The following is a 27,824-nucleotide window of genomic DNA, read 5'->3' on the forward strand; positions in this document are numbered from 1 at the left end:
CTGAAATGTAGATAACAACGTCATTGTTCTTACTTCCAATTAAAGTACTAAGAAAACCTCAAAACTCGCCTCCAGAGCCGGTGGAATTGACTACTGAGTGATTTTCTTTATGGAATTAAGGCATCGTGATGCCAACGTCTCCAGTGGGTTAAAATACAGAAACAAAGCTCATTCCAGCTGTTGGGAAACAACAACATTTATGATCCCCTTTCCTGGAATACCTCAACTTATCATTGGATGCAGTTGCCTGGCGAAGTAATTATTGAAAACAATTTTCTGAGCAATCGCGGAAGTTATGTGTGGTCGTAAAATATTCTTGGGATTTCTCCTCGTCGCAAGCATGACAACTACCAACAGTAAGTGACGATAAGCTACACTTGATTAAATGTTTACAAGAATAAATGTGTTTATAAACGGATGTATATCATAATATATAAACACAACTGTATGAGTACAGTTGTGTTTAGCATAACTATGCCATCTTTTTACTATAACAATTTGACAGCATAATTTTGCCATTTGAATCAAATATGATTCATACGCATTTTTATGTAACCATCGATCAAAAACCTTGCGATACTAATTTGTGACGGTTCTTTTAGGCAAAATCGAATTCTTTTCTTCATGGAATCTTTTTTGCCTCTTTTTCCCCCTCAAGGTAGTATTCCCAGAAGCTGGGTATGCCTAGTGCTTATTCAAATTAGTCGCATATAAGTTAGAAGCTAAGGTCTTTCGTTTAGAACTCTGCACAGGTATTCAGTTGATTTCAATTCAATCCAATTATTTGGTTTACTGTACAGCACTAAAGTTGTCGCATTTAAAGTCTGATTCATAGAACATTGTGAAAAAAAAAATAATGATATAATCACGAATCACAAGACATTCATCATATGTATAATTTCGACAGAGCATACAACCTACCATAATATCAAAATTCCAAATACCCAGATTAAAGCACGTACACTTAACTCTGTTCTAGATATTGCACATCCGATAAGTTATAGAAATACAATCTAATCATCATTATGTTCTAATGACATCGTGAGATAGATTGTGAGATAAAATACTTTTGTATTTGTATAAAAATGTCACAAGCAACAGTGTTACCACCAAAAGTTACAGGCGACTAAATGTTTTCATGATACTCTCCCATGTCGAATTCAAATAACCAGGGACATCGATCAAAATTGTTATGTCCGTTGAACCTGTATAAGGCAGAACACAAGGGGGCAGCAGCATCAAGAACAATAAGTAGTCTATGTTCAGGTCTCATCGTAAAACACTTCCTTTTAGCTTTTACAGAATATCATACTAGAAATAAGAATGGTATAGAGCGCACATAAGAAATATGATAGTATACCAATGTATAGTATTTATAATACAATAACGTGGGACGGAAAACCTTTTGAGCAGAATTAAGCAGCATTGTGTCGTTACTTGCAAAAGTATAGTATATACTCGGCATTGGTTGGCATGCTCTCAACGTTTGAAACCTTCCTTTTTTTTTTCTTTTTATGACAGCACCATGTAGCATATCTGTCAGTACGATCACAATACACTAGAAAATGTGTCTTACAAAAAAAGGGACTATTTCTTTCAAATTCAGGCGATGTTAGCCCACAAACAAAGCTGCTTTCCCAACTACTTGATAACTACGGTCCCCGTAGCGTCCGTCCGGTGCGTGAAAGAAGCGACATCGTTGACATTTCATTCAGGCTTCTTCCCAGAGAACTCATCAAGTTTGTAAGTCACCAAAACCAGACGAGAAAAGGGGAATGATAAGTATATTCTTTGTTGAACGGAAAGATGATTCAAAGAATGAAAATGTCTTCCGTTGTTTTATACTTTGTAACCATTATTTTTTTTTCTCACTCTCGCTTTCTTTCATAAAATCTCGTAATAACATTAATAATGGGTATAATGGGTAATAATAATTATGTAATTGTTCATATCGATACTGTTCGCAACAGTTCAAGTCCTTGACATAAATGTGCACACGTAAACAATAGAATGTGAAAACGTGAAAAAAAAAAATTATCATGTTGATGTTAAGTAGTTAATGTGGGAGCAAATACGTCCCCAGCGTGCGTTTAACCTAGCTCCTTTACAGCCAGTTTTAGTCTAATTCCCGAAAAGCTAAATAGGCCTATTACATCTTTGGTTTGCTTTCGAAGTTTGCAAAGTTATGATTGTCATTTCTTTTTTCTTTTTTTTTTCTTTTTTTTTTTTTTTGCTTGATGATAAGTACGTTTCCTCCATCACTGCCTTTATTCAATACCACATACTTTTTGAGAAATGTAGAAAGCAAAAATTTTACTAACATACTTATGCTATCAGTTTCTGTTATTTATCTATTGGGCCAGATCTAAATCAATGTATCTTTCTAATTATCTCATTTTCATTTGTTTTTGTTGTTCTTGATACTGAGGACGAGGGACAACAAACCGTTCAAATATCTGCATCTGTCCGAATGGTGAGAATTCATTAGCATTTTACTTTTAGATCGATATATTATTATTACTTTCTTCTTCCCACTGAAATGTTCCGTCAGGGCTCGGAAGGTCGCTGTTCCTTTTGGGCAGCGCCCCCTATCCTTCTACTTGTATAACCATAAAGAAAGAATATTGGAAATTCATGATGAGAATATGTTTATCTTGCTCACTCTTCCATTACGTGTCTTTCTCTTTAGTCAATATGAATTCCGCTCGTTAGGGAGAGAGAATTTTTTGCATGATGAGCGAAAACTTGATTATCAGTTGATCTCTCTTCCTACATGAATTAAACTGTCCTGTATTCACGGATCCTTCCATTTAAAAGACATTGAGAATTGAAAAGATCAGAGCAGAAGAGGAGCAGCAAAAGTAAATTATAACATCATAATAATAATTTAATTATTATTGTGACATAAACAGACAACTCATTTTGAGTAGTTCCCTTCACCACTGCCAGCAAAATGTAAGACGTTTCACCAAAGAGAAATACTTCCGGGGAAAAAAAGGAAAATAATTGGCTCATGCAAAACACTTTTCTAAAGGTAAGGAAAAACACACACACACACAGGGAAGAATAGTCATAGGTAGGTGACAAGTGGAAGGCTTTAATTCCTCATGTGATCACAAGCTTTCATGGTTTGCATGATTCACATATTTCCCTGCAATCATCCAGATATGGAGAGACGAAAAGATGATCTGGGACCCGGAAGAATTCGGGGGAGTCGATGTCGTAACGGTCAAGGGAAAAGATGTCTGGCTGCCCGATATCGCCTTGTACGAGAAGTGAGTACCCCCGTCTGACTAATTACCGATTCTAGTATGGGTGCTAGAAGGTGAACATTGTTTTATCGTCCGCCCATTGTTTGTGTGCGTGTGCGTGTGCGTGTGTGTGTGTGTGTGTGTGTGTGTGTGTGTGTGTGCGTGTGTGTGCGTGTGTGTATGGTTTTACCCTATTTAGGGGCACTGAATCCGAATCTGGATGATGCAACTCTTGCAGTCATACCGAAATGGATGCCTTAACTGAAATTTCCATATTTTATTATAAACGGTGAAAATTGGAAACAATTTGATAGTTTAAAGCTACTTCGAGGGTGCTGAATCCGAATCTGAGTAATGCAGCTCTTTCGTGCTTGAAAGTTCTGAGACATTCAAGACGACGGCCAACACACTGGCAACCAAAATGCCTGCTACTTCCCTCTCAAGGATGTAAGAGTTGATTCATCCAGGTTTGGATTCAGTACCCTAAAAAGGGCAATATCAGTCATGTTTAGATAGCAAATATCAGATTATATAGATAATATTATATATATTACATAAATAACATCTGAAATAAGGTGAGGCCCAGTTTCGGGTTCAGCATTCTCAAATCGGTCATCAAGAAAAAAACATCAAAGCAGAGTATTCTGCGGAAATTTCTTCTCTTTACCCGGTATGATGTTTTGCAATAATTCGTTTATGGGTTTTATTTGAGTGCGAGGAGAAGTTATTGGTATTGGTTTGTGATTGCTTGACATGGTTTTACTAGACGTAAGTGTGGATGAGGATGCGGGCTTACAAATATTCCTTCAGATCTACTACAGATCGCCCTTCTCTCGGGGTTATGCAGGGCGTTACCGTTTGAGGTTGTTGATCATGTTTATTGTGTGGATTGTGATAGTGAATGGTGATCTGAATGGTGCTTCTGATCATGAAATGCCCCCCCCCCCCCCTCCCGTGTTATGGTGTCTGTGGTATGGCGGTGGAGGTGGTGTGTTGAGTGTGGTTCGTGCTAATTTGATGGTGATGTGTATGGTGCTTCGTGCACATTCGCCATCTTCGCCATTCGTGGTGGCGATGGTGGTCTGTGTGTGTGTACGCGGGTATTGTTACTGTGACGGATGTGTCGACAATAAGCCATGCATGAGGGGCTCGTGCTGCACGTCCACTCAAGGCGACCATCAGGGAGAATTCCGCCCGACCATCTTTCTTTCTTTCTTTCTTTTGTGTTTATGAAGACCTGCCTTGGTAGGCAATTTCTTCAAAAAATTCGTTGATTCTCTGAGCATAAGTTCTGTGTAAATAGGCTAATGGTGGTTGTTTTATATCTAAACAGTATTTCATACACCTGACATATTATATGAGATAGGGACGCAATATCTTCTGAAAATAACATATACACTCAGAAAAAAAAAGAAAGTAAACACTTTTTCGAGGTCATATTTTTCATAGAAGATTTTTATAAAAATCAATGTATTATATACCATATCAAAGGTAATCTAATTGGCTATTAAGCTCATAGGTTAATGAAAAAGAAAACTTTACACATGAGTGAGCACATTCGTTTTTATCCTCCCAGGCACAAAATCAAAAATTGCAAAAATTGACATGTTCTCTTTCATTTGCAAATGCCCTTCACGATAACACTGACAACAAAATACCAGTTTAACACAATGAGAGACATGAATGAAATAGGGAAAATTAATTTTTTGTTCATTTTATCTCTTTACTTCCTCTAAGAAAACAAAGTGGGAAACTAAAGGGGGAAAATAAGAATTTTCTGTCACGTCAAACTTCAAATGACACAGGGGGAAAAAAAGCATAAAGATGGTTAGTTGAGCAGAATTTCTTTATCTATTTCTTTTAAACTTGTGATTTAAAATCCATGTGACAATTTCAAGAACCAAACATTATATACAATTTCCTACTTTGAAAAAAAAGAGCTGAAATTTGTAACCTTTTTGTTAATTATTTTTTCTTCTTACTTACTTCTTATTTCATTTGAATTTAGTTTTGACATAAGATGCTTTATTTTCCTCCATTATTTTTAGCCTTCATTGGTCTTTTAGGCTTTAAAGATATCATAGAGATCAAAGGTTTGTTTTTGCAACTTAATTCATGTTTCTTTTTGTGTGAAATTTGTTGTTTGTTCTTATTGTTCTATGGAAGAATACAGTCATACGCATGAATGACAACTTGTTCAGTTTTGCAATCTTTACTTTTGTGCCCTGGAAGAGAAAAACAATGGTGTTCACTCATGCGTTAAGTTTCCTTTTGTGTTGACCTACCAGGTTAATAGCCAATTAAATCACCTTCAATATGGCATATAATACATTGGCTTTCAGCAAAATATTCTATGAGAAATCTAAACCTTAAAAAGCGTTAACTTTCTTTTTTTGCTGAGTGTATAACGGCATATAATTTTAGAAATTGGACGAATGGATTGGGAGAGTGGCTTGGTCGATTGTTTTACGAGAGAGGGATAGAAAGAAGGTGGATTGTTCGACGTGGGACTTCACTTTAATACCTAACAATTTTGGCTTGGTCAATATGCTTAAGAAAGAGAAAAAATGAAGGGGATAGATAGTTTGAGGTGAGACGCCACCTGCCCACTCCTGAACAGCGGTACAGGGTTGCGCCTTTCCCGCCGACAGGAGGGCCTAGTGCCCTCCTGTCGGCCAACGGTGATGTCTCGGGCTTTCCCGGGGGCGGGCGCCTCTACCTACCGGCCGAGGTTTAGATTAAAGCCTAGTAGGCAGGGACGTTCTCGAAAGATAGAGATAGAAGAAAAATAAAAAGAGGAAGATAGTTTGGGGAGAAAATGGACAGCTAGGGCGGTAGAGGGCGCTAATCTCCTCACTCAGACAATAGGTCAGCCCCTCACCAGCCCCTCACCCAACCATCGTTGTTGCTGTTGTTTTAGATTTATTGGAACTCTCATGCCGGGTGGGCAATTTGCTCCAAAAAATATAATTATTCAAATATACCTTTAAATTCAATTACAAAACCTATACTACTTCTAATTATTTACAAAAAAAAAACAAACACTAATCACATATATTTTAATATTTACAAGTGATATATTTACAAAGGAAGGAAAAGGGGACAGGGTTCCGGAAATGATGTCATCTGCCTACTCCTGCATCGAGAGAAATGCAGGGTTACGCCGTTCCCGTCGGCAAAGCAGGTATAGGACCCGCCCGTCGACGCCGGTGATGTCTTGGCCTTTCCCGAGGGCAGGCGCCTCTAGTTGTCTTATCGGCCTAGGTGTTATGTTATTATTAGCCTAGTAGGCAGAGACATCGTGGAAGAGAAGGGACCGACCATCAGGGGGTTGCCTGACCATCAGGGGGTTGCATCTCATCAGGGGGTTGCACCCGACCATCAGGGGGTTGCATCTCATCAGGGGGTTGCACCCGACCATCAGGGGGTTGCATCTCTTTTATTGACTTCGGGGTGTTCTGCATGAATGATCCCGAGTAGCCTAGTCTTTTCATGCCAGCCACTTTCTCGAGAAATTGAACAGGGCAGTGTCCAACATCCCGAATAGCTTAGTCTTATCTTACCAGCCGCTTTCTCGAAACTCTAGACAAGACAATGTCTAACAGCACAATCAAATTAAAGTAGGATGATGCGAAAAAGATTTGCGAGTTTGAATTTAACAGACAAAACTCTTTATTGTCCGGTTCAAGTGCCCATTATGTAGCTACCAAATAAAGAATCAACCCCTTTTAAGCCACAATCCCGGCGTTCAAGTGACTCTGTATACAAGATGTTTTGAATAGGGATGGCAGCTTCGATGCACCTGTTGGTATAGACCTTGCCCGCCACCATTAAAAAGGAACTTTGCCGACAAGTATCCTTCCAGTATTGTCGAGGATTTACGTTCAGAAGGCTGAGGTGGACAGCGTGTAATGCTAGTCAGGCTTTCTATAGGACTACGGATTGCGTAAGAATACCGCAATTTGAATGGTGTCGAGGTTTTCTGTCCGTATTCATTCGCTGCTTTTAAAGCAGGGTGGGCATAATGTTGTCGGCCTGCACTGGTTTTGTTGAGGATTATGGGGTAGTGATCGTGGCGATGATAGGTAGATATTTTTTTTTTTCCATCGTAGTTGGTTCTGCAGATTGGACTCCAGGTGAACACAAAGCAGAATGTTTTGTGTATTTTTTTTTTCTGCTCAAATTTTGATAGGTAGTGATATGATCCATGGGGTACATATTTCGTTGTCAATCAGTAGTCTTGTATGGACAGTTGGAGGGAGTGATCCTGGTATTGATGTATGTAGGCAATATACAGTGAGTTTTATGAAGTGTATTGAGTAGATGTAGGGCTCACACCCGTAAATACAAGGGAATGCCCCAGGCCCCTTCACAAATTCGTACCAAAGATACCAAAATAAATGAAGAAAAAAATTGATTAAAAATCAATGATGTAGTTTGGCAAAAAACTGAATAGCTGTAGATATTGAGTATGAATTCCTCTACAAATTACATTTTGGTTGGAAGATGAAAGCTTTTCTGGTGGAATTTGAGGGGACTATATTTCATTGGGTACGTGTACGGAAAATGGGTGATTTTTTGAGTGATAAGAACTCGTAGTCTGGCTTTGCGGACCCCTGGACAGAATTTGAACTGAATTATCCACCCTGAGAATTTGATGGATGAAAGGGTATATCTAACTTATCCAGGTTAGTGAAGCTGAAACACCTCATTTCTCCCAGCTGTTTTACAGAATTTTTTGAAATTTGATTTTTAACACACATCCCTATGGGGAAATATTTATGGGTGTGAGCCCTGTAGTGCATGGAGAAGTATGACACGCGAAGTGTGAGTGATTATTGCTTTCGTTACTTACTGGCCACCATAACAGCCATAATTTAATGTGTCTTTTTGTTTCATAGGTGTAAGCGTCAGACTTTCATAAAATCTTCCATGAGGTTTTAAACAATCTATGAACCTTTTCAATACGAGGAGGTGTGAAAAATAATATCCTATGTGGCATGCACTATCGGGAGTATCTACCGGTATACAAACTGTAATTACTATTGCAGCGGCCATTTTGAATAACATTTAGGCTGATTTGACAAATTCGCTAAACTGAAATGCATGTTATAAAAATAAAAGTTATTATTTCTCACACCCTGCGTTCAATCTCCCGTATAAGTTTAGATTTCTTTTTACTAATCATTGCAATAATAGAAATTATGAGATTATTTGATTCTTAATATCTCAAAACTCTCAAGGATGCGGGAGTTACTGAATCATTGAGATTCGAATTCAGCATCGTTGGAATACTGTAAAACCATCATTTCTATTTTTTTTTAGAGAAATGGACACATAGGAATTTCAGATTTTGGCGGCAACGTAATTCTGCCATCTATCTTGAATATCTCGAGCACATCAAGGGTGCAAACAATGTATCACCCAGATCCGGACTCAGCACCTTTGAAATAGGGTAAAACCATTAAAAAAAAAAACAACAGCAGTAAAAAAAAAAAAAAAAACGCCAAAACAAAACAAAGCAAAGCATTGGTCTGACGATAGAGCACGGTTAGGCCCACAATATGTCTTTGGCGCCCAGCCAATGAAGAAGCCCATCTTAGTCACGTTGGAAGGTATTAACGAGATGTATCACAACATTACTTATGGTTATCAAAGCTAATAGAGATCTCATCATTTCGAGAAACGCAATCTCTCCATGTCTCACAAGGAAACGAATCTACCATAAGATTTAAGAGGCAACAAACTAGTTATTACTCAAGGCCAAACACTTGTTGTTAAACTTGTTGTTACGAGTCTCAATCATTACAAAAGAACACAAGTACTGTAAAGAAGGTCCTTATCACAACCACTCACTGAACACAATACCGATTCATTTCCATCACATTAACATTGTTGAGTTTCATCTCAACTTTCTTCAGTGTCGTGAAGGATTTTATCAGCTACTCGGATACTTACATCCACGTGTCGAGCAACGGATCAGTGGACTGGTATGTCTTGGTTGTAATGACAGCGGCATGTCCAGTCGATATCACGTACTTTCCCTACGACGTCCAAAAGTGCCACATGCAGATTGGACCATGGACGCTGGCCGCAAATCAGGTATCTTGGACGTAGTACTAAGGACCTTCAAAAGCTCCTTGGTAGTAACTCTTTGCTATCTCTAAGGTTATGGCTTTTCAGCGCCAACCAAGAGAGTACACAAATACGTTATAATCCATCTCCAAACACGGGATCGGGCAGAGATAGCATAAAGCGCGCCCTCTCTGGCGAAATAGCGCGATGCACGTCTGTCACCAGACCTGAAAATTCACGACTCTACCTCATGAAACATTAGTATGAATATATGCGCTGAGAATTCAGAATCTATCAGCAGAAATTGAAACGCTCGTGGACGGTTCGTTCCAACACTCTCATTTATTTGACCCAGTTTCAGTCACTGTTAAAGGCACCTCGACATCCGATTCCACACCAGTAATCTCCCTTTTCATATGACTTTTGCTTGGTGTAATGGAACTGTAACAAAATGGTAGGACATTGTTTTAATGTGGATACTTTCCTGTTCAAGTCTGAATTGCATTAAGTTGACAGCAAGATATATTTTTTTCAAATGTTGTTCATCAAAAAAGACAATATTTCTCATAAGTTTCATTCACTGTATGTATTATGCATCAGCTTAAAAGGACAATGTTTTGAGATGGTTGCAAAATCATTTTTTATGCTCATTCTTATATATATTCCTTTTTGTTTCAAACTCATTTTCACCTTTTTTTTTTCTCGTCTGTAGGTCGACTTCCACATTTCGACGGAGGCTGACTCAACGTACATTGCCTTTCAACAAAATGGAGTCTGGTCATTGGAGAAAACGCTCTCTGAAAACGGTTTCTACAACAGGTCGCGTAACTATCCCATCATACGCTACACGCTTTGCCTACGAAGGGAGTCCGGTTTCTACACACGGACGATCATCGTACCCTCTATTTTCCTCACGTCGTTGATGGCGCTTGGCTGTTGGCTGCCCCCTGCTTCCGGTGAGAAGATCACCCTGGCGGTCAGTAACCTCCTGGCTTTGATTCTCTTCCAGCAGCTGGTGTCTGACCGGATGCCGCCCAGCGGAAAGTCAACATCAATACTTGGTAAGAGTTGTGACCCTTGTATTGACTCTCCTCGACTACGTTATGCCACGGGATTGTCATCCAAAACGCACATTCTGAATTTAAATTTTATGGTTTCATCATGCTCGATGCAAGATTACTGATGCTTAAAGAAGGAGTAGAAAAAAAAATGTATATGTGCTTGTATTTAAGTGTGTTTGAGGTACATTAGAGTCTTTATTTTCTTCTTCTTCTTTTTGGCAGTAAATTTCTTCATCACAATGATTGCTCTGAGTTGCACGGAAGTCCTCTGCGCTATCATTGTCCTGCGTGTACACCACATGGGCGGACATCACCCGCTCCCCTCCTGGGTGAGACGCTGGATGCTGAGACCCTTCATCCGGCGTCTCTATGGCAACAAGCGATGTCTCGTGACCCTCGGAATATATCACCAGCAGTGAGTATAAAATGATTTTTTTTTTTCATTTTAGAGCATATAGCACCACCCCCCCCCCCCTTCCACGCACACGCACGCGCGCGCGGGCACACACACACACTTGCGTGCGAACACAAACACAATGGCAAAAAATATGACGTCAGTGCATTGCTGGTTTTTTCCATGACAGGGAAACATTTCAAATAAACTCTTTCTTTTATACATCTAGACTGTATCAGTAGATCAGCATTTAATTTGTGATGATAGATTAGGTTTTTTTTTTTTCGTGGGTGCACTTTTCATGGATTGTTTAGTTCGCACCTTAGATTCCAAGCATAAAATCACAAATATTGTTTGATTCTTTACAGGATAGAGATTATAAATAAATTATGGCTTTACTTACCGTGTTCAAGAGAGGCAAAAGTTACTGTTTCTATCTAATCGTCTTATATAGTCTTGATTGATATTCTTGACTCTCATGTTTGATATTTAACTTGACCATTAGTAACTGACTATTATTCCTCCAGAGTTGTAGAGAGTCATTGTATTGTTACTATGATTATACAAACTTCTCACATCATACAAACAATTTTACTACTGTGGTTCTGACAATATAGATCGGTCATATCAGATGTCACCTCGAAAATCGGAGGATCAGCAACAACAGAGAGCATCAATGAGCAAGACAATACACGACATGTTGCCACAAGGAAAGGCTGTAACCGTTCGTGGTATATTCGGGACCCGAACGAACTTCGGGAAGCTTCGGATGACTTTCCGGAAGTGACCGCCTTGACGTGGCGAGAGGCAGCGATCGTTTGCGACAAGATCCTCTTCACCCTCCTCCTCGTCGCCATCGTTGTCGCCTGGCTAGCAGTTGTGATTAGCTTTGTGATGCAGAACCACGATGATGTCTAGTCACACCCCTCCCCCTTTTTTTAAGTACGTCTTTAAGATGGGTCATCCCTTTTGCATTCCTTCCCAAATAGCACAGAACAGATATATTCTACCAGAATGACAAGACTTTTGTAAAGCTATAGCATTTCTGTGATATTTAAGTGTTGTTAGCCGTTAAAATTCAAATAATGCTCACCGTAACGTATTCTGTGTACTAGGCACAGCTGCATACATTAATCCCCCTGTGATACTTATACTTGGAACAAAAGATACGCATGTTAAAGCTGTCAGAAAAAAAGAATTCACTAGCTTCTCTTACTCTGTTATCAATGGCAAATAACAACACACAACTTTCATGAAATACATGTGCAACTAAGTGCATCACACAGGTCTGTAAAACTAGACTAGTAGTTTATATTTGTAATTTTTAATTATTCAACTCTTAGCGGTCAATTTAACTAAACAAATAGAGACCCTCTTGAGTTCAAAATTTATAGGAGGTTTCCAAATAGTGTTTTTTTTTTTCAATACCTAAGTGTTCTCGCCAATCTTTTTAAAGAATTGCATGTAAAAGGGTTGGCTGTCTTTAAAGTATGCAGATAATGTACTTGTCAACTTATATGTTTCGCTTTTTACTTTATCAGTTTATAAAAAGATCAAATGTTATGTGATAGTAATAATCATTGTAATTCAGTTATGTTTGCTTATTTGCTTTTGTGGCCACAAAGTGGAGATATGTTCAAATCAATCAATTAATCAATCAGTCACCCAATCAATCAATCAATCAATCATATGGGACAGGACACGATATAGGCTACATCTTTAGCTTAAGGTTGTGCACAATAGTTAAATCACATTTCCTGCTTTACATTAATTAGTGAGGGTGAAATTGAACTACAGTACTTAAACGGAAATCAAATTGATATGATGCTATCTAGCGTCAGCATTGTGCGTTGATGCAGTTTCAAATCTAATGTTTGTGACTCATTTATCTTATCTGTTAACACATTGAAGTTTGTTCCACTGTGTCTTTCTTATTTAGAGGAACTTTAAACCACAAAGTAAAATGAGATTTCAATTCAATTCACTCATATTCAGTGTAATTCAAATTAACCCTGAAGTTCTATAGTTTAGACAGCTCTGAAGTATACCGCCATGCTAAGAAAACTGCTGCGTATCTGTTTTTTGCTCTATCGATACATGCCAACGAAATTATATGGCATGGTCATGATTTCTGTGGAGAAAAAAAAAAACCAAGAGTTAAGTAATGCCGTTTGTACATATTTCATTCAGCATGTAAAGTCCGTGAACGACTCCCTTTTGTTTGTATAGGTTCAGTGGTACATATGCGTATTTTCAACGCTTGATTAGTCTATCATTGGTCTACCGTATTATACGCATACGAAGAGTGTATAGGTACATTGCACGGACTACCCATAATCTTCACGCATGCGTTTGCGAGCCTACTAGGGCCTATATAGGTGCTTTGAACAGGTTGGGCGACCGATAGAATAAAAAGCTCTGAATTTGTTCATTGATTGTATAGAGTAATAAGCAATATATTTTACAGAACGTCGCTACACCCATCAAAATATTACACAATTAAATTTATGTGGAGTCGGTACGAATCCTTTAGATGAGAATCGTAGTAGCATAATTATGTATGTTTCAGTTGGATGTATTTGTCATACCATATAGCAAAAAAAAAAAAAAAATGTCCTTTGCTCCGGCAGTATTCTTTCATAGAATTCTTTAACAAGTGACGTTAACTCTTAGGTTGCGAGAGTAGCATTTTGCACCATACACACATAATTCCATAGAGCATCAATTTGTCTGGCGTGTAAACAAAGTGTTAAAGCAAATCAAATGAAGCAACCCTCCCAAGTGTCAGCGCTGTGAGGTCCTTTTAAAGCTTCTTTCACGAGTCTTTATTAAGTTTGAAATAATATATCCTTTATCACTTTCTGTTTGTCGAATATTGCATATCTAAACATTAAAAAGAAATCCTATTAGATTATTCTACCAGTATGTTTCCCCAAGCAGCCGTCATATTCTGGATGCCCTCTGCATACTCATCGAACGTGCTTTGATGTCTTCTTGGCTTTTGTATTGTCACTGTCAATGGCCACGACAGCTTGTCACATATCAAATTTATTTGACTGCTGTTCTTTTTGGCCGTGTGTCGCAGCCACGAGAAATTAAATTCAGGCATATCAGCCTTTAATATCATGAGCCATGGGTGATGTAGTGTTCTTCGTGGTAAATGCACGAGATGAAATGGTTACACTGCTGTCCATGACCTTTATGACTCGAAGTGCCAATCTAATGGCAGAATTTGCCTCATTAGTTGTTGGGTTTTCGTTTTGTTAATGCTATAGTATCTACGAAGGACAAGACCCGTGCGCAACATGGTGAATACTAATTTCGCAAATCAATCTGACTGCTAGTAGTCTGTTTGGGTGACTGGTACATGAGCACATGCCCATAGGTGAGAAGGTAATATTAAGCAGAGAAGACAATAATGTGCCTCGAAGAGATATCTTGTTATTTCCTGATCAAAAAAAAAAAAATAATAATAATAATCACTGCTCCCAATGGTAAACAATACCTTTAAATGATTGTCAGCCGTCATTAACAAAAAAGAAAAACAAAAAGTAAAACGGTATAGTCCATTTAGCCGTAACCATAGCACCGTATCAGTGACAGTGGTGTCATATCAAAAACGCAGATTATCGGATTATTGACATATACAGGATAACTTAAGGCATTCGTCTTTGTGGATAAATGACAGAGAGATAATACATGTACCAGTATGAAAAGAGAGAGAGGGAGAGAGAGAGAGAACACGGAGAGCTGCACTAAATAATTATCAATTATTGTCATTCTTCTCCGCTAGAGAGCGGGTAATAACGTTAAATAAATGCACGCATAATGCATAGATAAAATATAATTATTCACTAGCTATATGTTTATGCATGATTATGTTGAATTCCTCCGTATTATTTGTATGCCCAGTTACAAAAGCATGTCACTATATCTTCTATGTTTCCTGGACTGCCACATCGTTGTATAGCAAACAACGATACAGTAATAAATATGTCGACTTTTTAAAAATATCAAGCAAAGAGGACGAATCATCATTGTCCTTGCGGTTTAACCCTTGGTGTACTTTGAGCGCCGACCGGCACAGAAAACTTCATGGTGTCATAAACATTGTCCTAAGCCCCAGGCAAAGAATAGGTTAAAGGGGCCCTGAAATCCAAATGCATGTTGATTTGTGTTGATTTATGATAATAAAAAATTCTTCCAAACCAATATTCTTGAGATCACCTCATCTGTCAATCATTGCTGAAGTACTGAAATGTTTAACAAAAGACATTGGAATGCACCTTCCTTTAGACTCATCGTAACTTGCTTGTTTCTGTGATAGTAATGTGGCTAACAAAATACATGGCAAGTTATGCTGAGTCGAAGAGAAGGTGCATTCCAATGTCTCTTGTTAAACATTTCAGTACTTTAGCAATGATTGACAGATGAGGTCATCTCAAGAATATTGGTTGGGAAGGATTTTTTGTGGGCGTTCCCAAGTAATCTGAAGAAAAATAGAAAAAAAAAATCGTTAAAAATATATGGAATGTTTGTAATTTTCGTTTCACCGCAAAAGTGATGTCGAGGGTATCATAAATCAACACAAATCAACATGCATTTGGATTTCAGGGCCCCTTTGATAACAACTATTTGCCTTTATGAGACAGAGCAAAGATCGCAAATAATGTCACTCTGTGCTTGCTGAACGTGCCATAGCCTTGGTAGCGGAAATGTCTCTTCTCCATCTTTCTTCGTTATTTATGATGATGTGTTGCCGTAAGGCACTATCATTTCCTGAGCTCTGTAGATGAATCACATAATCACACACACACACATACACACACACACACACACACACACACACACACACACACACACACACACACACACAGAAAGAACATTACAGTTATGCCTTTTATGTAATTACACCGGCTTGTCGCGTGTGATAATCAAGATACAACTCCAGTTAACGATATAGATATTATGTGTTGATAGACCACTTACTGATAATTTCATGATGTATGCCCGAGATGAAATAGATATTTTGTGAATGAATTCCGGATGTTGGATATCATTTGTCACAGCTAGTCGTTATGGAGTTGCTTTTAAAAGCCTTGTCAGGATGCGGAACACACACATCACACATGCACACGCAAACGCGCAATTAGCAGAAGATAAAAGAGGACATAAGTAATGAATGTTGGTTCAATATCTCCCTCCATCTCATGATGAGAATTTCGAGAGAGCGAGGGAGATATGGGGAAAGAGAGGGAGATATAGGGGGAGAGAGAGAATTGTACAGAGCAAGTTACAGAGTTAGAGACAGAGACAGAAACAGATATAGAGACAAAGAAAGATAAAGAAATAGTGATAGAGAGAGAGAGAGAGATAGAGAAATAGACGGAGAAAGAGCCATTTAAAAGACAGAAATAGAAATAGAGAAACAGACAGTGAATTAGAAATAGAGAAAGACAAAGAAGTAAAGATAAAGACAGCACAGACATAGAAAAAGATAGAGAAAGAGATAGAGAAATAGAAAGAGACAGCTATATACAGAGAAAAAAAGGGAGACAGAGAAAGATACAGAGATAGAAAGAGATAGAGAGGGAGAGGGAGATAGAGAGGGAGAGGGAGCGAGAGAGAGGAAATATTTGATATCCGTTGAAAATGCATGTATGCACTGGACAAACAATCTCCCCTACCTATCAAACTCGAGATTGTGTCTAACGACTGAGACATCAGGAGATATACAGCACGACAAAATTACAGTTTTTAATCACAGTTCAATTATTTCTTTTTACGTACTTTTGCTGTCATGGTTCTGGAGATCATAATGTGCGTTAAGTGCCCATTTTTGGGAGGGGTGGGTGGGGTACATTTTCGTGTGGCGTTCATCTCATATGACATCACGTGTTTTACCACCTTTACTAATGGGAAATGATGGTAAAGGGTTATGTTGCGATATCCTCAATATTTTCAATATTTTTTCTCTTTTAATGACCACCCCCCCCCCACCCCCAAACAAAAGCAAACAAGCAAACGCAGAGGCCGTTCAACGATCTTTTTAGTGGGGGAGGGGGAGGGGACTGCGGGACTTTGGGGTGGAGATCAATTGTCAATGGTAGGTCGACTTATCAGACAGATTGCGGTTAGAATGATTATTAGCCCGAAGAGAACGAGTCCCGAGTATACTCGGGTAGTCTGTAGCGAAATCAGTCTGTCCGAAGCGGGTTGGGTCGGAAGAATTATATTTGTAGTTTCTTCTTTTGAATTACGTGTAGTTATCTGAGTAAAACAAGATCAAACTGTTGAAATAATAATCACAGAAAAATCACAGCACCATAAAAAACTCCTGTTAGCTAAATAGATTATCTAAGTTTTTGAAACGCATTCATTTATTTATGTATTCATTTATTCTGTACTTTTTGTAATTTCTTTTTTTTTTTTTTGCTATTGTAAACAAGCAACCACCAACTTGCCTTATGGGGCCATTTGATTATATTATATAAACAATTATGCTCGCGCGCTCTCGCGTGTGTGTGTGTGTGTGTGTGTATGTATATATTGTATGTGTTTATACAGTATATAGTTGGTTACTCATTTACCGATGTTTATTATGATTATAATGTCTCTGCTCCCTTCTTTGTATCTCTTTTAATTTACCCTTCCGAATACACCCACACTGAGAGTCTTTGAACATCAAACACCAAATGTCGGAGTGTACCGTGTACATTATAGTGGCAACAGCTGCCGTGAACACAATTATATACCTGAGTAATGTTTAGTTTCCTTTCTCTTTAATCACTCCATACCCATACAATTCAATAAATTGGTTAATCACTAAATGGTGCGGATCGTCACATTGGTTTCAACGCCGTATAACCTGCGACACGTCTGTGTATCAACGGGGGCCCCTCGTGAAAGGTAGGCAAAAATGGGCAGGAAAACGGATCGTTCAAAATTGATTTCGTGCGCCAAGTGATATTGGAGCTGCCGTAGGTATATACTTGCTCAGCGAAAGTTAAGCAGTCTGTGGCTCTCATCGGAGGACATGATTCGTTTCCTATACCAGTGGGGTCTTGAATGTGGATTAACTGTGCCACAGTTTCATTACAATGTGGTAGAACAGGAGAGGGTGAAAACATGCTCAAAATATAGGATTCAACAGAAAATCTGGTGATTGTCATCTTAATCGTGGTAGAACTCTCGATCTCTATTCTTGATTTCCACAATCTGTCCACTACAAAGGATGTACTTTAGGATCCCTTTGGCAGACAGCATCGTGCAGTTTTTCCTGCTTATCGCTGTCCAGTTACTAGCAGTCACTCATGGTAAGTGAATGATTTCCCTTGTAATGATGCCTTGAATATTGTCCTGACTTTGTTAGTGAAACAGTGCATGATAAATCTAAAAAGAGCACAAACAGTAATCACACTACAAAGTCTGATACGGTTATGGATTCATCTGTGTTAACGTTATTATTCGCGCATGACGTTCGAAGTTTCTAGAGGTCTGCGATTCAATATAATAAATAGCACACTGTATTTTGATTCCACACTATCTAAGACACTGATGCTCTTCTCATGCTGTTATTATGTTCGTGAAAATAACCCTGAAAGTAGTAATATTGCAGGAGGAATGCAATATAATATAAAATAATATAATATAAAAGTAGTCCTTTTGTCTGCTTTCTTGCGTGAGCTGAGAGCATATTAAATGTTTAAAGGGATAGCATAGTTTTGGTTGCAAAGGGGATTCATGCTTTAACTTTTGGCGAGATAATTAGAAACCACTTGTATGAAATATCAAACAACATACAATGATTATTCTAAGAAAATTTAAGAATTAACTTGATGAAAGTCGGTTTTGAAATGGCTGAATTTACTTGATGAAAATCGGTTTTGAAATGGCTGAGATATCTAACACCAAGCAATTTAAGACGATTTACAGATATTTATTTTAATTCTACAACCAAAATCAATGTAGTACATGAGCAGCAATTAAACTGCTCAAAACGAAAGAGAATTTTGAATCTATACCTTATATAATGTGCTAATAACAATTAATAGTAAATACTTTAATGAAGAGATAAACGAAAAAGCCACAGTTGATATGTTTTGTTTGTACCATGATAGTATTAAGCAATCCCTCGAAACAGTTATAGTTGTATACCAGATCACGGTCTTGAGGTGGGAATAAATGGCGATGATACGTAGTCACCTTGAAGTAATTCTTGGTGATACGAGGGATATTTCGGTAGATGTTTGACGTTGTCATGGCAACCCAAAATGGTGGGTGCATATAATAAGAACTCATCAGGTAAGGGTGAACGAGCAGCTCCCCACTTGGCCGAAAAGAAAAAAAAAAATAAGGGCACATGCAATATTGATATCCAAGTTTGATGGACTGTATGATTAATATTTCCTAATGAATGCACACTCTTTTTAATTTGTTCTTCCGAATGTGATTATCATTAAAAGTGCAGTGCTAATGAGCAATAATCCAGTAATGAATGATGTCGGCGTATTAATAGGTATCATCTCTTTAACCTCCTTTACCCACTCACCCCCCCCCCCTTTTTTTTTTATTCGCACAGCGCTATCATACAACCAGAGCGTTCAGAATAAACTCAGCACAATGCTGCTTGACAACTATGGTCCTACCTCGGATAGACCCGTCAATGACGCCAATGAACCAACAGACGTCACGTTTCGTTTTCTCACCAGGGAATTAATCAAATTCGTACGGTTTTTTTTTTTTTTGTACTAAGTATTTTCGGCTTGCGTTTGCTATATATGCGTATTGTTTGTGGTATTTATGTCTTTGCATTTAATGCTTGTACTACTCTAGTCTTTCAGCCTTGTAGAAGGAAATCTCCCTACCTTGAACTTGGCTTGATGAACAGAAATTAAGATATCAAGATAGATGTAAGTTTATCAATACCACAGGTCACAAATAAAGCTTAAATGGTAAATATTTGATCAAGTATTGAATTCATGACAACATGATGTCAACTCTCTCATTCACGGACACTGATTTCACTACATCTCCTTTCTTAGAGTGAATCAGAGAAATTATCTTAGGCAATTAATCTGTGGTTGTATTTGTTCAGAAATAACGATACCAGTTTTACCCGCATAAATTAACCACAAGGAGAAATGTCAGATGAAGCCATATGAATGTGCATGTACCAGCGCAATTATCTCTGCAAGTTCAACTTTTGATTTGATTTTTTTTTTTTTTTTTTGCTGTTAAAGTGAATCCTTCTTGTTTCTTAACTTGACTTTTAATTCCTTGCACAGAAAGGCTTAAAGGGATGGTACTGTATTGGTGGAGATGAGAATTGGGCTTTTAATTTTTTTGCGAGATACCAAGAAAACACTTATGATATAGTACAGAGCATACCATTTTTAGAGGAATTCAAAGTTTATTTGATGAAAATCGGGTTTGGAATGACTGAAACATCCAAAAACAAAGTAAAACAAAGCGATCGTAATAAAGTGTGGGTCCCACACTGTCTTTTTCAAATCGCTCTCTTTTTTGGGGGGATATCTCAGCCATTTCAAAACCAATTTTCATCAAATAAACATTGAATTCCTCATAGAATTACATGCTCTTTCATATTTCATATAAGAGGTTTGTCATTATCTCACCAAAAATGTTAGAAACCTGAAATTAGGCCTCAACCAAAACTATACAATCCCTTTAATTAAGATGTAAGTCTCCATGTTAATATTCTCGCGTCTATAATAACGAATATCATCTTTTCGATGACAAAAGGGTGTAATTACAGTAGTAGGTCGGATCTTGGAATTCTATTTCTTTTTTCTTTCTATGCCAAGTCGAATTTTGCTTGGAATTTCGCGTCAAATATCTGCACTACTGTATTAATAATAGGAGAGATTTCTCAGAGTATGGTGGTAGCATCTAATCACACTCTGATACTGCATGATTTAGAATGAAGACATCAAATCATTATTCTTGTCACATTAGATTTTGTTTAGTTCACCTTAACTGAAATATATGCATAATTTGGTAGCAGATCAGATATAAGGATCGAGCTCGACATTTTTGCCGTAAATGCCTTCTTTCACAAACTGATATGTAGGACTTATATCAGAATTGATACTGAATGTTTGCGTACTTAGGATGAATCTTTGCAGCAACTCAAGCTCTCAGCTTCCGTGAGAATGGTGAGTTCTAATGTGTTTTTCTTTTTCTGCTTTAGTTTCATTTGGGATATTTTGTGAGTTTGTTTTTTTTTTTTTTTTTTTGGATTAACTATTGGTTCGTTTTATTCTTACTGTTTTATCATCTCTCATTTCAATCGACTGCACTTCATGGTCGATTAATAATCAACACTGCGAGTGACTAAATAAGACTTACATTATGACCAATTTTCATAATATATATGTCTATCTATTTATCTCCACTTGGGTCAATGAATGGTTTCGTAGAGGGGAAACTAAACATTTTTAGGCGAACTGCGTAAGTCATTTTAAACAGGCAGAGTAACTGTTATTTTCCCACATTCTATGTAATGAAATCATACAAAGGTTATGTGCAACACAAAATCAGTATTTCGTTTTAATCTCAGCTTTATTTGAGAGTAAATTAGAATGGATTTTTTTTCCCCTTGATTTGCTGGGAAATTTGTGGATTTTTTTTTTTACTGAGTTTGCTCTCTTAACAAGATTAGATCTATTCTGTCCAAAAAAAAAAACAACATCACTTTTAACAATATAGACATGAAAGATTTGGAAGTCCCTTTGATGTATGTAGGAGAGCTGAAAAAGAGAAATTCCGCATAATTACTTTTATATTTGTCATTGGTGGTTTTCTCGTTTCTGTGACGTCACATAGAGATGGCGAGACGAGAAAATGACGTGGGTCCCAGAAGACTATGGTGGTATAGATCTCGTTACAGTGAGACAAGAAGATATATGGGAACCAGACATCATGCTTTATGAAAAGTAAGTTGCATCATAAGTCCACATCAATCGTGCACCTTGATCAAATTACTTGTTCAACATTCCACTGTTCAGCATTATTTTTTAAAGTAATTTCAGTAATTGTGCGTTTGTTTGTTTGTTTGTTTGTTTGTTTGTTTGTTTGTTGGTTTGTTTGTTTGTTTTTGTTTGCTTTTACGTTTGTCTGGTTATTATTTGTGTTTCTTTGTCTCTGCGGATATACTTTGAAAGTCAATCGTAAATCGGCCTTAAAAATCGCAGCATCGAAGATGTCCTTTGAGAGATAGTGACTGAAAATATGCTCCGCTTCTACTTTATCAAACCTAAAAATGTGTGGTACACGATGGAGCAAATACTATTTAAGAATAGTAATTAGTGAATGGGGCATGCTTTTAACAGTCCTTCATAATAATGACATTACTTACGCATTTATTCAAAGGAAAATCCATTATGCCTGTATGACATGTTACTGGAGGACTGTTGGAGATTTTAGCTATCATTTGCTTTCTTTCTAAATCTGCAATATGGATATTAAAGCTATAGATGTTTGCTTGCTAATAGATTCTCTGCTTCTCGTTTCATTAATTCGCCATAGACCGTTTCTATGACACCCGATCATTTAATCTATTGTGCGCTTCGAAAAATGATGCGGTGTAGGCTATACCAATACACACTGTCAAACTAGGCAGAGAATCCCTGTATTCAAAATCAATTTGGCCATGCAACTTAATCGAGAGGTACATGCATAACAACACACGCATTTTGCTACATAGACTCACGCTCCTCCGATTTTCGTAATTAAAAAGGATGTGCAGCTTTCAGTCTATTTGAACCTAGTCGAACGCGACGACGACAACAACAAAAGTGGTGGCAGCATGGGAAAAATGTTGATTTCACAACGATCCACAATTATCTATAATAGGCTGCCTTTTTTCCTATGCCGAAACATGATAAATAAAATGATAACATATCTTCTGCTGCGCATTGTATGCTATGCATAATAATCTATATTGTGATCTTTTTTCGTTTCACAGTATTGGTTTAGAAACCTTTAAACCATGTTAAAAGAATAATAACAAGGGCTAACGCATCATGCTTTCCCTTCGATATGCAAAACATAGACGGAATAGAATACCTTTTCATGCAATATGGAAAATGTCCAACCATGCTATGTTATTCATAGACAGAGATTTAAAAAAGCAAATATTTCGAACTTCTAACTACATTTTGACTAAGTAGAATATGGAAATTTTCTCTCCCTCTCTAACCTATCTCCCTCCCTCCCATCTCGCCCTCTCTCTCTCCCCTCTCTCTATCTCTTTCTTTCTCTCTTTCTCTCTCTGTCCCTCTCTTGCTCTTTCTCTCCCTCTCTCTCCCTCTCTCTCTCTCTCTCTCTCTCTGAGCAGGGATAGGATAATCTACAATTTTATTAACGTTCAAGGCGATATCTAACTGTCAGTTGTTATCGAATAATTTATAGAACTTTCCCCCTCTGCAGTAGAATGCTATATGAATTTCATTTCTATATGACAAGTGGTGTTTAATCACTTTTTACTTTTTACTGATTCATCCACGAGGGGACTGCGCCCTTGGCCCTCCAGCCCGATTACAAAGGAAATGCAAAAATATCGATAACATGTGGATCGATGGAAGGGTGATGGGAGACAAAATTAAGGCAGCCGCTCCGATGATCGATCGCCTGATTTCAAGGCAGTTATCTCTCGCGTATCATCGGTAACCGATAATGCACCAATACACGCTCTCTGGCGGAGAGGCCAACCGTAATAATCTCTTCATTGGCGCGTTGATTAGTTGCCATCAGCTATTCTTTGTGGCCGACGTACGGCCCGACAGGAACGGCAGCAGCTTGTGATAGCAGGGTTTACAACAGTAAACAATAATTACACCTCTGTCAATTGGATTACTGCAACTCAATTTTGCTTGGACCACGCATGGTTGATGATTTAATCTGGTTAAATATCTATCATCGACGACGATAGAGGTTTAGTGAGATTAATTGATTGAAATTTTATCCATCTCGTCTTTTTTCAACGAGTCTTGTGTTTTAACAAAATCAATGAAAATATTGTTATTGTTATCATACTAGTAATAATGGTTATTGTATGTTTATCATCATACTGTTTATCATTATTATTATTATAAGTAGTAGTAGTAGTAGTAATAGCATTATTATTGCTTATATTGTCTGGATCATTATTGTCATCATTCTGTTATCATTATCATGCAGGGCCCCCAAGAATAAGAGTGTATAAACTATATTGATGGAGCTACCATGGGTAAAGAATACTAAATAGATACTAAATCATTAAATCATACTTTGCTTCGCCCTCCAGTGTGGTCAAGGATTTTGTGAGCATCGGACGCACATTCCTCCTCGCTCGGAGCAACGGGGAGATAGATTGGTATTTTCCCGCCATCCTCACAGCAGCCTGCACGATGAACATCACCTACTTCCCATACGACACCCAGAAGTGTCATCTTACTTTCGGCCCGTGGTCATTGACTACGGATCTGGTGAGATGTTTTGACAGAATAAACGCAATGCCCTTGAATACATTCATTTAACATGCCGAAAGTTTCATAGATAATGGGTATTTTATTGCTCAAATTTGGTTTATAATGATACGTCAGTCAACATCAGTCAGTGGAAAAATGAAAGCCAAGCGGAGAAAGAGTGTCAATACCCCATCTACGGCAAGTCAGAGACAGTCTTCATAACCCCCGACTTGCATTTTCCTGTACTTGGACAAACTATAAGCTACAAACAATGGAAGTCTATAAGACGGCTCAATTACTTAGAAATCACGTCTATTATGAATCTTCAAATTCAAAGGAAAACATCGACAGGCTCTAAAACATCTGTGAAAAGTCGCATTTTGCAAAGGCATTTTCCTGATCAATCGCATCTCGCTCCTTTCTTAGACATTTGCATTTTTGTAAGTTTCTCTAAATTTCCCTGATTGAATTATGGTACTAAACGGTGATAGGGCAAGAAAATCTATAAACACATGTGAGAGCTTCAGAATCCTGATCATGGATTTTATAATTTGCGTGTCTGTATGATTTGCACGTGTGAGTGGTCGATAATCATCCTTAACATTTCTCAGTTGCAGTGGAAACATCGAGTCTTGGTGCAAGATGTTTAGAGCATTTCGAGTTGTGGTTCTGAGAGAGATCATGAAGCAAAAAATATGTAATAATGAACAAGGGAAGTTTTAATGTTAATATAAATTTTGTGAGCAAGCAGCTAATAGATTCAAGTTGTTGTGATTCAAATGTATAGTTTCCATCTTTCCATCAACGTTAGCCGCAGCCTTATATTTCAATTCGGCGAACAATCCCCGCAGATCAACTTCACACACGCTCTCGAGGACTTCAATCCGTTTCGTCGAAACGGAGTATGGAGTCTAGAAGAAACCCTGGTCGAGGACAGGATCGTGCACTCCTGCTGCGACAACCGCACGTGGTCGTCGATCCGCTACACGCTGTACATCCACCGGGAGTCGGGCTTCTACACACACACCATCATCATCCCGTCCGTTCTCCTCACCACGCTCCTCGTCCTTGTCTGTTGGCTGCACCCAGCTTCCGGTGAGAAGGTCACCCTAGCGGTCAGTAACCTCTTGGCGTTGATTCTCTTCCAGCAGCTCGTGGCGGATCGGATGCCGCCTAGTGGGGAGACGACTTCAATCATGGGTAGGTTTTCTTGTTGACGTTGTCATAGTCATCGTCGTCGTCGTTGTCGTCGTCGTTGTTGTTATGTTTTTGTTATTGTTCGTGTTTTTATCGCACACTCTGTTGTTGTTGTTGTTGTTGTTGTTGTTGTTGTTGTTGTTGTTGTTGTTGTTGTTGTTGTTGTTGTTGTTGGTCGTCGTTGCGGTTGTGTGTATGAGCATTATCGTGTCATTCTATTTCATTTTGTCTGACATCCCCTCTGCTTAAAGGGATGGTACAGTATTGGCGGAGAAGAAAATTGGGCTTTCAAGTTTTTGCAAGATACCAAGAAAGCATTTATGAAATAGCACAGAGCATACTATTTTAACAGGAATTCAAAGTTTATTTGATGAAAATCGGGTTTGGAATGACTGAACATCCAAAAACAAAGTAAAACAAAGCGATCGTAATAAAGTGTGGGTCCCACACTTTATTAGAATCGTTCTGTTTTGGATATCTCAGCCATTTCAAAACCAATTTTCATCAAATAAACATTTAATTCCTCATGGAATCACATGCTCCTTCATATTTCATAAGAGGTTTCTCATTATCTCTCCAAAAAAAAAAAAAAATGTTAGAAACCTGAAATTAGGTCTCAACCAAAACTATGCGATCCCTTTAAGGTATCACGATTTTAATTGAACCATTTGTTACTGAAGAAAATCATCCCTAGTCGATAAATTGGCCTTCTACGCTACAGAGGGATGAAAATCATATAATATTTGCTATTTCATTTCCTTTTAATGTTTTTATTGTCTCCAGGTTTTAGAGGAATAGACGAGCTGTCAGAATTGCTAGAGAACCAAACACGCCCACAAAACCTATCGCTTTCAACACATACAGAAACAAATTACAACTGCATTCCGTGCATAAATTGACCTTCGGATATGCAGGATACTTTGATATGCAGCCAAAATATCATGAATTTTATTACAGGAAAAAGTACCTGAAGTGAAATCATAATGATATCTGCACAAATATCTTTTTCACGCGATGGTGTAATCTGTTCTCCTTCTCCCCCATCCCTACTCCCTCCCTCTTTCTTTCCCTCCGTGCCTCAATCCAAAACAGTCAACTTCTTTGTCATGATGATCGGACTGAGCTGTGCAGAGGTTCTCACAGCCACCCTGGTTCTGAGAGTCTACCATCACGGGGGCCGCAGTCGCCTGCCCGGCTGGGTGGCGCGCATAATGCGATACAGACTCATCGTACCTCTCTACGCTCGTGTGCACTACGTGAATGCAAACGTGGGAGCGAAAAAGGAACCGGAGTAAGTCATTTCAGAGATTCAAAGAGAAAGATGAAAGTAAAAATGAGAGTTATGAGAAAAAATATAAGATAGAATTAATGTTACCATCATCGCTCACATGAATCATGTAAATAGTCGACTCTGCCATATTTTTTGTCAAACCCTGGACCTTCTGCGTGCACAGTGTTCATATAACATGTATAATGTCGACTGCGAACACCGTAGATCAACTCACTGTGAAGAACTCTGTAGGGACACTGTATTCACACTGTCAAAACATTTCAACTTAATATTATATTTCACAATGTGATAATTGATAATCATGGTAATGATAATAACAATAACAATAAAAAGGTATTATACTAACATTAATAACAATAACAACGATACAAGGGTAACCATTTCAGCGTCAGTGTTGTAAAGAACTGATTCAGACACCTAAATGTACAGAGGTAAGACAATTTGTCTAACGACTTAATCACCAGTCAGGATTCGAGCTCGGGCTCTTATGTTTGAAATTCCAGAGACGTATTTCCACGTCGAAGATAATTATATAGGGATGAAAAATTTGCACATCTTTTGAAAATTTGCCAAAATTTTCAACAGTACAATACAAATGAATTTGTTCAATTATGCCAAAAGTTCTTACATTTTCTCTGTTGTCACGTTTCATGGTCTTTGCCTTCACTATTCGTCTTTAGGTGTGTAGCGCCCTCTTTTGACAATCACGTTATCTGCACGAAGAAGTCCTCTCATCCAAAAGGAGGCGAGGCGAATACAACCGACGAACCGATCAAACAGAAAACATTGACTCCGGTCGCGCAGCCGTCGATATTTCGGCCCGCAGCAGACGACATGTGCGACCAAGAGGAGATCATCGCGATGACTTGGCGGGAGACAGCTCTTGTCTTCGATAAACTCCTCTCCGTGCTCTTAGTGCTCGTCACCTTGGGGTCATGGTTGTACGTGATCTTCTGTTTCATCTTCAGGACGACCACGGTTGAATAACATCATAATAGAACGTCTACCTCCACTTAACGGAGACTACACATACGACGGGATCGAACTCTCCATGCAACCCCACACAAACAATATTATATTGAC

General features: G+C 38.2%; 1 protein-coding gene across 1 annotated transcript; it reads left to right on the plus strand.

Moving 5' to 3' along the window:
- The first annotated feature begins 340 nt into the window (after positions 1-340).
- Positions 341-27,728, plus strand: LOC140242880 (uncharacterized). Its single transcript, XM_072322628.1, has 17 exons — positions 341-356; positions 659-678; positions 1,585-1,743; positions 2,429-2,473; positions 3,166-3,275; positions 9,173-9,353; positions 10,039-10,387; positions 10,610-10,802; positions 11,399-11,660; positions 18,079-18,097; positions 19,363-19,508; positions 20,915-20,959; positions 21,630-21,739; positions 24,091-24,271; positions 25,105-25,453; positions 26,543-26,741; positions 27,422-27,728. Exons 1-17 carry the CDS (start codon positions 341-343, stop codon positions 27,726-27,728), a joined length of 2,691 nt encoding a protein of 896 aa, XP_072178729.1.
- Positions 27,729-27,824: the final 96 nt, after the last annotated feature.

The sequence above is a fragment of the Diadema setosum genome, chromosome 19 (assembly GCF_964275005.1).
Source record: "Diadema setosum chromosome 19, eeDiaSeto1, whole genome shotgun sequence".
In the NCBI taxonomy this organism is placed as follows: domain Eukaryota; kingdom Metazoa; phylum Echinodermata; class Echinoidea; order Diadematoida; family Diadematidae; genus Diadema; species Diadema setosum.

Excerpts from the sequence above, each read along its gene's own strand:
- LOC140242880 (XM_072322628.1), top strand. Across the intron at positions 10,803-11,398 it reads CTCGGAATATATCACCAGCA|ATCGGTCATATCAGATGTCA; the intron begins GTGAGTATAAAA and ends CTGACAATATAG. Across the intron at positions 25,454-26,542 it reads GGAGACGACTTCAATCATGG|TCAACTTCTTTGTCATGATG; the intron begins GTAGGTTTTCTT and ends AATCCAAAACAG.